A 13,418-nucleotide genomic window follows, 5' to 3' on the forward strand; every position below is an offset into this window, starting at 1 on the left:
AGAAATTGCCCTTTTGCGAAGATTAGATTTTCTCTTCTTCTTCTTTTTGACAAATTGAATTGAAAACAATCACATGAAGGTACTTAGTTGTTACTCAAGAAATGATTTGATATTGAGATTTGAAAGAAAATGTCCCTACCTGTTTCCTCTCCTCTGACCCACAGGTAATCCACAGGACGTCCACCCCTAGTGCTCTAGCCGTGGACTGGATCGGTAAGAACCTGTACTGGTGCGACATAAGGAAGAAGAGTCTGGAGGTGTCCAAGGCTAACGGACTCTATCCTGTGGTGCTGGTCAGCACCGGTCTGGACATCCCGACCGACCTGGCTCTGGATGCTGACACTGGGCATGTACAACTCTCCATCTTCTCCATCTGTCTTTACACCGTGCTGCTATCTGTCACAGTACCGTCTGGAGAGAATGAATCCAGAACGAGATTTAGCTATGTCTGTCGAGAGAAACCACAGACTGTCAAAAGAAATGCCAGCTAATCAGTTTGCTACTGTGTAAGTGTACCTATGCTGTTTTGTTTCTGAGGCAGCCGACTTTATGCTCAGGCTCTTGAAGTCTAGTACTCATTTTGATGTTGAGTTTGATATCTTCACGTAAACTACTCCGTAATGAGAAGTAAACACAGTTTGATTCACATCATTTTTTGTCATTTAGCAGACACTCTTGTCCAGAGCGACTTACAGTTAGTGCATTAACCTTAAGATGACCAAGTGAGACGACCGCAATTCACAGTTCACATAGCCCATTTGACCAACGAAGTGGGGAAGTGTAGCCTAAGGTGTCTAGCTGAAAACTGTATCCATTCCTCTGTAGTTATGTGTTCTGGATCGACAGTGGAGAGTATCCTCATATCGGGAGGATAGGTTTGGACGGCAGCGGGCGGACGGTGATCAGCGACACAGACATATTCAGCCCTGCAGCTCTCACCATCGACTACACGGCAAAAAGACTTTACTGGGCTGACTCGCATCAAATTCTCTTCTCAAACATGGACGGTTCAAAACGACGCAAAGGTAAGGGACAGTGAATTGAGTGTTGCCCTTCGTCTGTCTGTGTGTCTGTCTGTCCGTCTGTCTGTCTGTCTGTCTGTCTGTCAACATTTGATGGCTCAATTGTAAATAATACTTTGTGCCGATTAAGGTCAGTTTGCCCATTGACATTGTTATCTATCACCCCAGTGTTTAATTTGCCGTACTGTAATAATTTCGCCACCATGGCCTAGTTATTACCTCACCCCCCTTTATCCTACCTCATTTGCACACACTGTATATAGACTTTTTCTATTGTGTTATTGACTGCATGTTTGTTTATTCCATGTGTAACTCTGTGTTGTTGTTTTTTGTCCCACTGCTTTGCTTTATCTTGGCCAGGTCGCAGTTGTAAATGAGAACTTGTTCTCAACTGGCCTACCTGGTTAAATACAGATGAAATAAATACAAATAAAATTGAGTGTACTTTTTCAGACTTTAGATAAAAACCTTGACATTACTGTGAAGCGGTTTGTCCGTGATTGATTCAACTCCACAGAAACCGAGCGTGAGCCAAGCCATTAATATGCCTGTTCCATACACTTCAAAGCAAGGTGTTAATTGAAATGAGTCGCTATCTATCTCTGGCATTCAACCTGTGAGAAATGAGAAATGTTTTTCTCACCTTTTTTTTGAGTTATTCATTCGGTCTAACACAATTTTCCCCCAGTACTATTTGGTTCACAAACAAAACATGTTATTAAACAAGGCTTAAAAACCTCTTAAGGATCCTACCCTTTTCATACATTTTAGCCTAAAATTACATACCCAAATCTAAGTGCGTGTAGTTCAGGACCTGAAGCAAGGATATGCATATTCTTGATACCATTTGAATGGAAACACTTTGAAGTTTATGGAAATGTGAAATTAATGTCGGAGAATATAACACATTCGATCTGATAAACGATAATACAAAGAAAAACGCATGCATTTTATTGTATTTTATTTGTACCATCTTTGAAATGCAAGAGAAAGGCCATAATGTATTATTCCAGCCCAGGCGCAATTTAGATATTGTCCACTAGATGACAGCAGTGTATGTGCAACATTTTAGACTGATCCAATGAACCATTGCATATCTGTTCAAAATGTGGTATCAAGACTGCCCAAATGGTCCTAATTGGTTTATTAATACATTTTCAAGTTCATAATTGTGCACTCTCCTCAAACAATAGCATGGTATTATTTCACTGTAATAACTACTGTAAATTAGACAGTGCAGTTAGATTAACAATAATTTAAGCTTTCTGCCCATATCAGATATGTCTGTCCTGGGAAATGTTCATGTTACTTACAACCTCATGCTAATCACATTAGCCTACGTTAGCTTAACCATCCCGTGGGGAGGACACCGATCCTGTAGAGGTTAATTAAAGTGAAGTCACGACATTCTCAACGTATTTTTATTGTTAATTTAATTTCAGTCTTTCGTCTTCAACAGACAGTTTGTGATTAGCTGTAGTACTTATAGTCTACTCTGTGCTCTACTAAGCCATGCTGACAGACACAGTCCATTTAGTCACATCTTTACTTCTCTTTGCCTGCAATAAAACACCACAGAGCCTGGCAGCTTGTCACAGCAATTATTCAGGACGAGCTGTGTGTGTGTGTGTGTGTGTTCAGCAGATTCCTCCTAAAGCAGTATCAGATGAACGTAATGTAGAAGTGGCATGTTAATCTACTGTGTGTGTGTGTGATCTGGCTGTATTCCAGACTCTGATTAATCAGTGTGTATTCCATTCCAGTGCCGAGTCAAGACATCCGGGAGGTGACGGCGCTGACTCTGTTTGAGGATGTCATCTATTGGACGGATGAGAAGTCCAAGTCGCTGAACCGGGCCCACAAGACCTCCGGGGCTCAGAGAGCAGAGCTGCTCAGATACTGGAGAACCATCCACAACATCAAGGTGTACCACCCTCTCCGCCAACCCGACGGTAATTGTCTAGACACTCAGTGTGTGTGTCTGTATGCCTTTGAGCGAGAGAGAGGTGTTTATTTTTTAATTGTAATGAGCAAATGTGCCCTCAGACTAATGATGCTGACAGCAGAGTTGAGGGGAAAGGGCTGTAGCTCTGGATGTTGGGTTTTAGTCTCCCTCTCTCCGCTGCAGTGCCCAAACACCAGTGTCAGGTGACCAACGGAGGCTGCAGCCACCTGTGTCTGCTCTCCCCCGGGGGAGGTTACAGGTGTGCCTGCCCCACCCACTTCTACCTGGCTGCAGAAAACAAGACCTGCCTTTCCAACTGCACAGCCAGCCAGGTCAGTGTCCCTTTTCTACTACTGCTTACAGAAATGTTTAACATTTGAGTCATTAAGCAGACGCTGTTATCCAGAGCCACTTACAGCTAGTGAATTCATCTTAAGGTAGCTAGGTGGGACAACAACATTTCACAGTCAAAGTAAGTAAATATTGCCTGATGAATAATTAGAGGAGTGCTTATATTTGACATGTTATACACTTGTAACATGTCCAATATGTGTCTCATGGGAACGTGTTTCTTGCATATCCCAACTCCCCCTGAGACGCCCATAGGGAGTGTGGGGTCACGGCCAGTGGCACCCTTGTCCAGCAACCCTGGATCAATTGGGTTAAGTGCCTTGCTCAAGGGCACAGTGTCCGATTTTGTCAGCTTCGGAATTCAAACCAGCGACCTTTTGGTTACTGGCCCAACGCTCTAATCACAAAGGCTACTGTACCTGCCACCCAATAAAGCAGCTACCAGCTAAGCCTGTGCTAGTTGGAGGGGGAGTGGGAGAGTGTGTGGGGGGGCTGTGGGATAGATCAAGATACATTTTGTTGAAGGTGTGTTTTCATATGTTTTTGGAAGATGGGGAGGGGACCAGCAGGGGTTTCATTAAGGTACTTTAGTGTCCCCAAAATCTTCCTGGATGATGATGATGATGACATTTTGTTGTGTCTTGTAGTTCCGCTGTGGGACAGATGAGTGCATCCCTTTCTGGTGGAAGTGTGACACGGTGGATGACTGTGGGGACGGGTCGGACGAGCCTCCAGACTGCCGTGAGTCACCATCAACACACACATACACTTGACAAGGTCCCGGTAAGGGTGGTCACATTTTCTGTACACACCAACTCGCAATTACACATTCAATTCACAGCCCTCTAGTGGAGCAGGACACTAACTGCACAGTACAGTACAGTAAATGTTATAACCCTTCTCCCTGGTTTTATTCACTAGCTGTGTTTCTATAAAGTCGGTGCAATGTGTGTGTGTGTGTGTGTGTTTCTGTTCTTTCCTCACAGCTGAGTTCAAATGCCAGCCAGGGAGGTTCCAGTGTGGGACTGGTCTCTGTGCTCTGCCTCCGTTTATCTGTGATGGGGAGAACGACTGTGGGGACAACTCTGATGAAGCCAACTGTGGTGAATTTCTTTACATTTCTGGCCATTATTGTAAAAGAGAATGCATACTCGTTACTTACCTGGTTAAATAAAGTCAATAAATAAATGATGACGCTATCCATCCTATTCTGAATCCGCCCAAAAGTTTCCACAACTGTCAAAAAAACGACGTTGTAGACTACCCCGGCTAAGGCTAACACCTTTTGTTCATACCTTCTACAGAATCCTACATCTGTCTATCTGGACAGTTCAAATGCAGGAAGCGACAGAAGTGCATCCCACTGAACCTGCGCTGTAACGGAGAGGACGACTGTGGAGACGGCGAGGACGAGACGGACTGCCGTAAGAATCCAATCATCCGTAGATGGATGGATCTTAATAGATACGCTCTTAAAGAAGAGGCTGACTATGTGATGAAAGTTTTGACAGCTCTGTACTTTTTGCCGGGGGGATTTCAATTTCACTTGGCCATGAAAAATGAGCCTCTGCAAGATTTAGATAATAGAGTATTGAAAAGGCTTTTAGTTGTTGGCACTCTGGTCATTTCTTTAGCGAGAGACAAACCCTTTGATGAATGACACAAGGAAAGAAAGGAACAGTAGAGAGAAACTCAGACTCTGAACAGACCGACTCTGTGACTTCCTCTCTGATCTTCAACTCTTGGTCAATGATTCACCCTGTTAACAATTCTCTTTGGATTATAGAAAGCCCCCAGCCTTCTATGTTCATGCCGCCATACCTGGTTAATTCCCTTCGTAGACACAAGGAAGATCCATTATTAATAAAAGCCACATGTTCTTGTTATAATACGAAAAGGAGGTGTGTTTCCTTTCAGTTGACCTAGTTTGACCTCGCTGTGGATTTTGATTGGAGTTTCATCCCCTGCTTGTTATCCCTCTGACATTTTAAAGTTCTGAACTTCTGGGTGCTTCTTTCGCTTGTCTGAAATGTACAGCACCGGGTAAAGGTTATGAGACAATTCCTCATGTCTGTGAGAGAGACAGAGAGAAGGGTCTTAGTAAGTACCTGTAGTCACACCTGTCTGGTTGTCATCGCAAATCAAAGTGACAGCTCTAAGACACACTGGAGCACAGTCTCAAGACACACACACACACACACACACATACACACACATACATGCACGCCATCCATGAACGCCTTATTAGATCACAGTGGTGGGTTAACGACTCGTCTCAGAGCTCCAGCCCTAGAAGCAGTCTAATCTCCCTCCCTTCACCTCCTGAGTCTCTGGCTGCAGTCACATTCAACCCCGGCCTGGCTCAGTGGTAGAGCCGTGTTGCCCCGAGGCCACTGGGAACAGAGAGGAAGACACTGGTAATTGCACCAGCAGGGGGTTGAACCACGCTGGTAGGCTGGGTGAGGGTGGAGCTGGGTGGGGTAGGGTGTGAGGGGAAGGATGGGGGGGGGGTGTTTCTCTGTAGGCTCTATTTTAACAAAACTAACACAATGTAAATCTATGGCTGGCGGTCAGAGCTATAGGTTTGGGGGGGGGTGTCAGAAATATTTGTTGCTATTTTCTCAACCAGATTTATGGGTGCAGTAGCTGGCGATGGCGTGGAAGGGCTGGGTTTTTGCTAAATAAACAAGTTGAAGATGTATCACGACTTGACCTCTCAATGGCCAATCAGAACATGCTCCATGGCTACATATGTGGTTGCTTCAAGTTGTCGAGAGCTTGGGACTATAAAGTTATATCTGCAAAAATATGATTCTGAGATGATTGGCATTAGAATTCCGAACCCTCGTTGGTTTTAATGGTGTCAACAATTTGTATATTGTATTCTTTTTAACTTAACAACATGAATTAGGATATTTATAGTACTATATAGGTTGAGAACATTGAACAGAACAAGGCCACATGAATAACAAAATGTTGACAAAAATGCAGATCGAACGTTATGGTCCCAAGCTCACATTGTGTATTTATGGTATTTTATGTATTGCGTGGTAATCAACTCCTAGTTGAATGTTTGTCCAGTATAGCCTAGTTTGTTAAATAGCCTATAGAAACAAAATAACAAAAAGTAGGCCCATCCCATACTTGATAAATATGTTGAACATGTTTTTAAACAGTAATTGCATGGCATCGATATGGAAATATATTGTTAACATAGCATTTGCACTGATATAGGCCTACTGTACAAAATGCATTAGCCAGGGACATGCCAAACGTTGTCAATGAGCAATATTACATTCACTAATTGATAAGACCTACAAAGAGAGCGAGTACTTCTCATCAAATTCTCCTAAAACGAAACAACAGCTGGTTTTAAACAGGCTATATGTCTGAATACAGTTACAGGCACCACAATTGCTCCCCGTGAGAGTATACTGTGATATTAGGCAACAACGTAGACTACGGGGGTTTGATGCACATCCAAACTTTTCACAGGAGCTGGATATAAAGAGAAAAGGGGGGAATATCCACTCATCGTTACTGCTCCCAGATATACTCTCTATAGCTGTAGCCTACCATTGCCGTTGATTTGGCCATAGTGACTTAGTGAAAGGTAACAAAACGGACAAATATAGCCTCAAAGCTCCCCGCGGCTTCCCGCGGTTTGAAAGTTCCAACCGAGGAAAGTGGAAGATCCATTTTTTTTTGGGGGCAAAATGAATAACGTTTTTTTGATAACTTGTTCCTAAACAGGCTCCCTACGTTTGCGGACACCTTTCACGCAATGGGCATAGCACATAATGAGTCCAAATGTTTCATAGAAGCTGGACAAAAATAATGTCCAAGATGAAATAAAATAAAAGCGGAATGTCTGAGTGTTCTGATGATGTACTGATGAGCCCTAGTGATGTACTTAATTAAGGCTACTGTGTGCGCATCCTCTGGCAAAATCAACGTCTTTACCAATTGCTTTGCCGCTAAAACCAGCTTTTTGTCGGCCTTAAATATCCCTAGTTGCACTCACTGAAATTGGCATATTGGCGCACGTTCTTAAGGACACACCTCAAATATTTCCACCCCTCCCACCTCAGTGCAAGCCAGCTGACATTACACAGGTAAATTGTCGACCCCGGCGTTAGGGCTTGGAAAATTATGCGCGCGTGTGAGCGACAGAGCGAGACAGAGAGGATATTTCAGGAGCTGAGTCTCACCCAGGGTGCAGATTAGGGCAGACAGAAGGAGGTTTAGCCTGCGTCTGAGGGCTGAGGGGATGTCTTTCTGAGACAGAGGGAGGTTTAACCAGGGCTAATCACGCTGGGAGGGCTGAGGGTTTAGAGATGCAGCTGGAGCTCTAACCACCTCCATCCCCCTCCTGCTGGGAAAGAGGAAGCTGTGCTCTGGGTGTCAGGGTACTGTGGCAGGAAGGAGGGTGTGGAGGAAAAATGAATCTGATTTACTCATAATTGTACTTTCTCTATTGCTCCACACCATAGGTGTGTTTGCCACATAACATGATTTGTGTGAATTTGATGCAACTACAGTGCATGTGTATTGCTATTGTTTTGGTCATTTATGATCATTTTGGTACCTTCAGTTGCATTAGCCGAGGGAGTTTTGCCATTTTTATATAGACTGGTTAACTGGTCATTTTTTAGTATAGCACGTGGCGCTGTCTCTTTTCATCTTTATTCTTCAGAGTTGATGTACCTGTTTTAACTCCCTGTCTCTTCTCTCTCTGCTGTGCCATCGGTCTCCATCCCCAGCTGAGAGCACCTGTTCTGCCAGCCAGTTCCAGTGTAAGAGCTCCCTGCACTGTATCTCAGCCCTGTGGGTGTGTGACGAGGACCCGGACTGTGCCGATGGATCGGACGAGGCCAACTGTGGTGCGTTCTACTGTTCTACCTCTAATTATACTCCAGTGCCTTTCAGAAAGCGTTCACACACCCCTTGACCTTTTTTTGCCTCACATTTGGTTGTGTTACAGCCTGAATTTAAGATGGTTAAAATTGAGATTTATGTGCAACTGGCCTAGAAACAATACCACATAATGTCAAAGTGGAATTATGTTTTTTGAAATTTTTACCATTTCTTTTTACTTTTTTTTTTAAGGAAAAACTTGAGTCATTAAGTATTCAAACCCCCTTTGTTATGGCAAGCCTAAATAGATATAGGCATCCTTCCTAACTCAGTTGCCGGAGAGGAAGGAAACCGCTCAGGGATTTTGCCATGAGGCCAATGGTTATGGACTTTAAAACAGTTACAGAATTTAATGGCTGTGATAGGAGAAAACTGAGGACGGATCAACAACACTCATTTAAATGACAAAGTGAATAGATGGAAGATTTTCCAAAACTTGCATAATTTTTGCAATTAGGCAGTTAAGTAATACTGCATACAATGTGGCAAAGAAATGAACTGCATGTGCTGAATACAAAGCGTTATGTTTGAGGCAAATCTGGAGCAGGTTGAGAGCTTGAAGTTCCTTGGTGTCCACATCACCAACAAACTAACATGGTCCAAGCACACCAAGACAGTCGGGCACGACAAAACATATTCCCCCTCAGGAGACTGAAAAGATTTGGCATGGGTCCTCAGATCCTCAAAAGGTAGCTGCACCACGAGAGCATGGTTTCCTCACTGCCTAGTATGGCAACTGCTCAGCCTCCGACCGCAAGGCACTACAGAGGGTTGTGCGAACGGCCCAGTACATCACTGGGGCCAAGCTTCCTGCCACCCAGGACCTCTATACCAGGCGATGTGAAAATCGACCTAAAAATTGTCAAAGACTCCAGCCACCCTAGTCATAGACTGTTCTTTCTGCTACCGCACGGCAAGCATTACCGGAGCGCCAAGTCTAGGTCCAATAGGCTTCTAAACAGCTTCCAAGCCATAAGACTCCTGAACACCTAATCAAATGGCTACCCAGACTATTTGCATTACCTCCCTCTCCCCCTCTTTTACACCGCTGCTACTCTCTGTTGTTATCATCGAAGCATAGTCACTTTAAAAACTAACCGGTGCCCCCGCACATTGACTCTGTACCGGTACCCCCCTGTATATAGTCTTGCTATTGTTATTTTACTGCTGCTGTTACTTTTAGTTCATATTCTTATCCATTTTTTTAAACTGCATTGTTTGTTAGGGGCTCGTAAGTAAGCATTTGACTGTAAGGTCTACTACACCTGTTGTATTTGGCGCATGTGACTAATACAATTGGATTTGAAATCAAACACAACACATCACTGAGTACCACTCTTTATATTTTCAATCATGGTGGTGACTGCATCATGTTATGGGTATGCTCATCTGCAAGGACTATGGAGTGTTTTAGGATAAAAAGAAACAGAATAGAGCGAAGCACAGGCAAAATCCTAGAGGGAAACCTGGTTCAGGTTGCTTTCCAACAGACACTGGGAGACAAATTCACCTTTCAGCAGGACAATAACCTAAAACACAAGGCCAGATATACACTGGAGTTGCTTACCAAGACAACGTTGAACGTTAGTTACAGTTTTGACTTAAAATGGCTTGAAAAAGTATGGCAAGACATTAAAAAAATGGCAAATTGACAGAGCTTGAAGATTTATTTTTTAAATCAAATATTGTACAATCCAAGTGTGCAATACTTCCCCAGAAAGACTCACAGCTGTAATCACTGCCAATGTTGATTCTAACTAAATGTAACACGACAAAATGTGGAGTAAGTCAAGGGGTATGAATGCTTTCTGAAGGCAATGTATGTTATATTATATTCTAGTCTACACTCTTAGAAAAAAGGGTTCCAAAAGTGTTCTTCGGTTGTCCCCCTTTTTGGTTCAAGGTAGAGAACCCTGTTGGTTTCCATGTAGAATCACCAAATGGGTTCTACCTGGAACCAAAATGGTTTCTTCAAAGGGTTCTCCAATGGGGACAGCCGAAGAACCCTTTTAGGTTCTAGATAGCAACTTTTTTTTCTAAGAGTGTAGTCTAGTCTATTGTAGCAGTGTTTGATCTCAATGGAATGGCTTCCTCTAAAGGGACATTTGTATGTCGACTTTGTGTCTCGTTATGCTATATGCAATCTTTGATCAGCTAAACCCAAACATGTAGACTTCAATTGAATGTGATAGATAACGTCATGCAGACATCAAATGCCTTTTTAAAAAATGTTTTACTGATGATCACCTCATAAATGCTGACTGGTCTTTGATATGCTCATAAAGCACTTGTTAATATGGCCAGCTCCAGAGATTAGCTGGAGGAGGTTAAGTCATTTTACTGTCTCTTTCTCTCATCAAATGGACTGCTAGGGATTGACCTTGGCATTTCCACTGCTGCCTGTGCGTTTAATGGTGACATTTAGGAGGATTGAGGGGGATGACAGTAAGGTCTCTCTATGATTTGAGTCGTTCTCTCTGGTTTTCAGTCAGTGTTCCATTTTTTTTCTTTTCTTTTCTCTCTCTCTATGGGTCATATTTAAAGGTTTCTTCTCATCCAACCTGGCAGATATCAAGCATGAGAGGAGATGTACACACGTTGTGAACAGAACATGTTGTATACACCTACTGGCTTTGACTTCACTGGCGAGAAGCAAACAACATAAGAGTTCTGGAATTCCCAGCATCTTGTTTGTCTTTCTTAATTCTTAAATCTTTCAGGCATGGGAAGGAATGTATTTAGTATTCAACTGCCGCTGTGTGCTCAGGTCGAATTTGAATTCTGTTAATGTCATACTAAGTCTGGGAATTAGCTCTTGAGCATGGTACCGTGTGGTTGTCAATTAATAATGCATTATGTATTTATCTATTCTCCCAATAGTTGGATTAAAAGTCTGACTGGGAGATGAGAGGAAATCACATTGCTTTGATTTGACAGTGTTGGGACGACATGTACAGACGGATTACTAGGTTGTTATTTTAGAAAGAAGAACAGGAAAGTTACTGTTCTCCTAGTCGTTCTTCTTGACAGTAGCAGGCGTTTGTATATACAGCATGTCAAGTAATGTTTCACCCTTTATTGGCCATCGTCTTGTCGTCCTCCTTAGCGAAAGCTCAAGGGACTGGCGATCACGGTCGCGCTCACCTGGCGCTGTGCGAAACATCAACGCGGCTCCCGTGTCACACACTTTGCTTGTGTTACGCCTTTACGGACTGTCTTTGTTGTTCCTGTGTGCCTAGATGAGAAGACATGCGGTCCTCATGAGTTCCGGTGCCACAACAACAACTGTGTCCCGGAACACTGGAGGTGTGACGGACAGAGTGACTGTGGCGACAACACAGACGAACTGAACTGCAGTAAGTCCCTCGCCTTGGGTCTCTTGTTTAGGCTGGAAGGAATGGACTTGGAACTTGAACTTTTGTATAATACTATATAACTTGCGTTACTCCCTGACACTATAACCAGAGCATTGTGTTTTTGGGAAGTCATGTGACGTAGCAAAATTGTTATCCTGTATTTTAAAGCCTTCTCCAGAAATGAAAGTGGTTGTCTGAGTATGAGGCTGGATCCTCTGACATGAAAAGAAAAGGGGAACGCTCAATGAAAACGCTCCAAAATGTTCAAATCAAGGTCGTGTGACATGACTCCGCAAAACAACGTGGCCTAGTATAACTGCCACCTAGTATAACTACCACCATGCTTGGCATGATGAGGAATGTCCTGGGGGAACAGGCCTCAGTGTCATGCGTCTAAAATCACTGTCGTTACTTATTCCCTTACACCTCTCAGAGCCAGCCACCTGCCCCTCCAGGGACTTTGTGTGTGGCGACGGAGAGTGCATCTCGGCTCGTTTCCGTTGTGACGGTGACACGGACTGTGCCGATAGCTCTGATGAAAAAGGCTGCGAGACGCGCTCGTGCCCCGCGGACCAGTTCCAGTGTCTCAATCACCTCTGCATCTCCAACAAGTGGGTCTGTGACGGCCGGGAGGACTGTAAGATGGGGGAGGACGAGAGGAACTGCCAAGGACCTGGTACGAGCTCAGAGACACGCACGGACACACACACACACTCACACACACGTACACATGCGCACACACACACACACACACACTTGATTTACTTACTGTATAGCTGTTGGATGGCTGCGGGTGAAAGTGGGGACTTGCTTTCACTGTCTTACTCAAAGCCTACAACCATGTTAATACCGCCCTCTGTTGGAATGCATGCTTGTGTGCGTCACACACCTTGTGATTGGGGGAGTGTGTGTTCGTTTGTGTTTGTTCGTGTTCGGCAACGGCTGCACGGCTGCCGTTTTATGAAGTCACCAGTAAGCGTAGATACAGTTGGTTTACTGTCTCACATTGAAAGATAGAAAATAACCTTTAACACCTTCAGAAACAGAGTTATTCCCGCACGTGAACCAATTCACTCCACTGTAGTATGTCCTGACATTCACCTTTTTATTTTAAGATTCGGAATCCCTTTGTGCTTCATTGCATGAATTGAATGCCTGCCAAACTTGAAGTCTTGTGGAGAAGTTAATGCAAGGCCAGAGTAGCTTCAAGGCACTTCAAATCTCGAGCAGATGGTTCAATATCAGCAAGCTGGCCTTCTCTCCTGTCTGATAACTACAGGTGTGAAATTAAAATGAGCTGTATGTCTCTCCCACCGAGATATCTCCCTCTCTCTCTCTCTCTCTCTGTCTCTCTCTCTCGCTGTCTGTCTCTCCCTCTGTCTTTCTTTCTCTCTCTCTCTCTGTCTGTCTGTCTCTCTGTCTCTCTGTCTCTGTCTCTCAATTCGATTAAATTCAAAGGGCTTTATTGGCATGGGAAACATGTGTTAACATTGCCAAAGCAAGTGAGGTAGATAATATATAAAGTGAAATAAACAATAAAAATTAACAGTAAACATTACACATACAGACATCTCTCTCTGTCTGTCTGTCTGTCTGTCTCTCTGTCTGTCTCTGTCCGTCAATTCGATTCAATTCAATTCAAGGGGCTTTATTGGCATGGGAAACATGTGTTAACATTGCCAAAGCAAGTGAGGTAGATAATATATAAAGTGAAATAAACAATAAAAATTAACAGTAAACATTACACATACAGACATCTCTCTCTGTCTGTCTGTCAATTCAATTAAGTTTGCTTTATTGGCATGACGTAACAATGTACTGTACATA

General features: G+C 43.5%; 1 protein-coding gene across 1 annotated transcript in view; it reads left to right on the forward strand.

Moving 5' to 3' along the window:
• LOC118369980 (low-density lipoprotein receptor-related protein 1B-like) overlaps positions 1-13,418 on the forward strand; it is a 162,167-nt gene that overhangs the window by 87,364 nt on the left and 61,385 nt on the right. Inside the window, exons 59-68 of the mRNA XM_052498892.1 lie at positions 165-346; positions 826-1,025; positions 2,786-2,974; positions 3,151-3,299; positions 3,966-4,059; positions 4,305-4,421; positions 4,623-4,742; positions 8,082-8,201; positions 11,475-11,591; positions 12,025-12,267. Of these exons, the coding sequence (XP_052354852.1) occupies positions 165-346; positions 826-1,025; positions 2,786-2,974; positions 3,151-3,299; positions 3,966-4,059; positions 4,305-4,421; positions 4,623-4,742; positions 8,082-8,201; positions 11,475-11,591; positions 12,025-12,267 (1,531 nt within the window). The remainder of the gene's footprint in view (positions 1-164; positions 347-825; positions 1,026-2,785; positions 2,975-3,150; positions 3,300-3,965; positions 4,060-4,304; positions 4,422-4,622; positions 4,743-8,081; positions 8,202-11,474; positions 11,592-12,024; positions 12,268-13,418) is intronic.

This window comes from Oncorhynchus keta, chromosome 37, assembly GCF_023373465.1.
Source record: "Oncorhynchus keta strain PuntledgeMale-10-30-2019 chromosome 37, Oket_V2, whole genome shotgun sequence".
Classification (NCBI taxonomy): domain Eukaryota; kingdom Metazoa; phylum Chordata; class Actinopteri; order Salmoniformes; family Salmonidae; genus Oncorhynchus; species Oncorhynchus keta.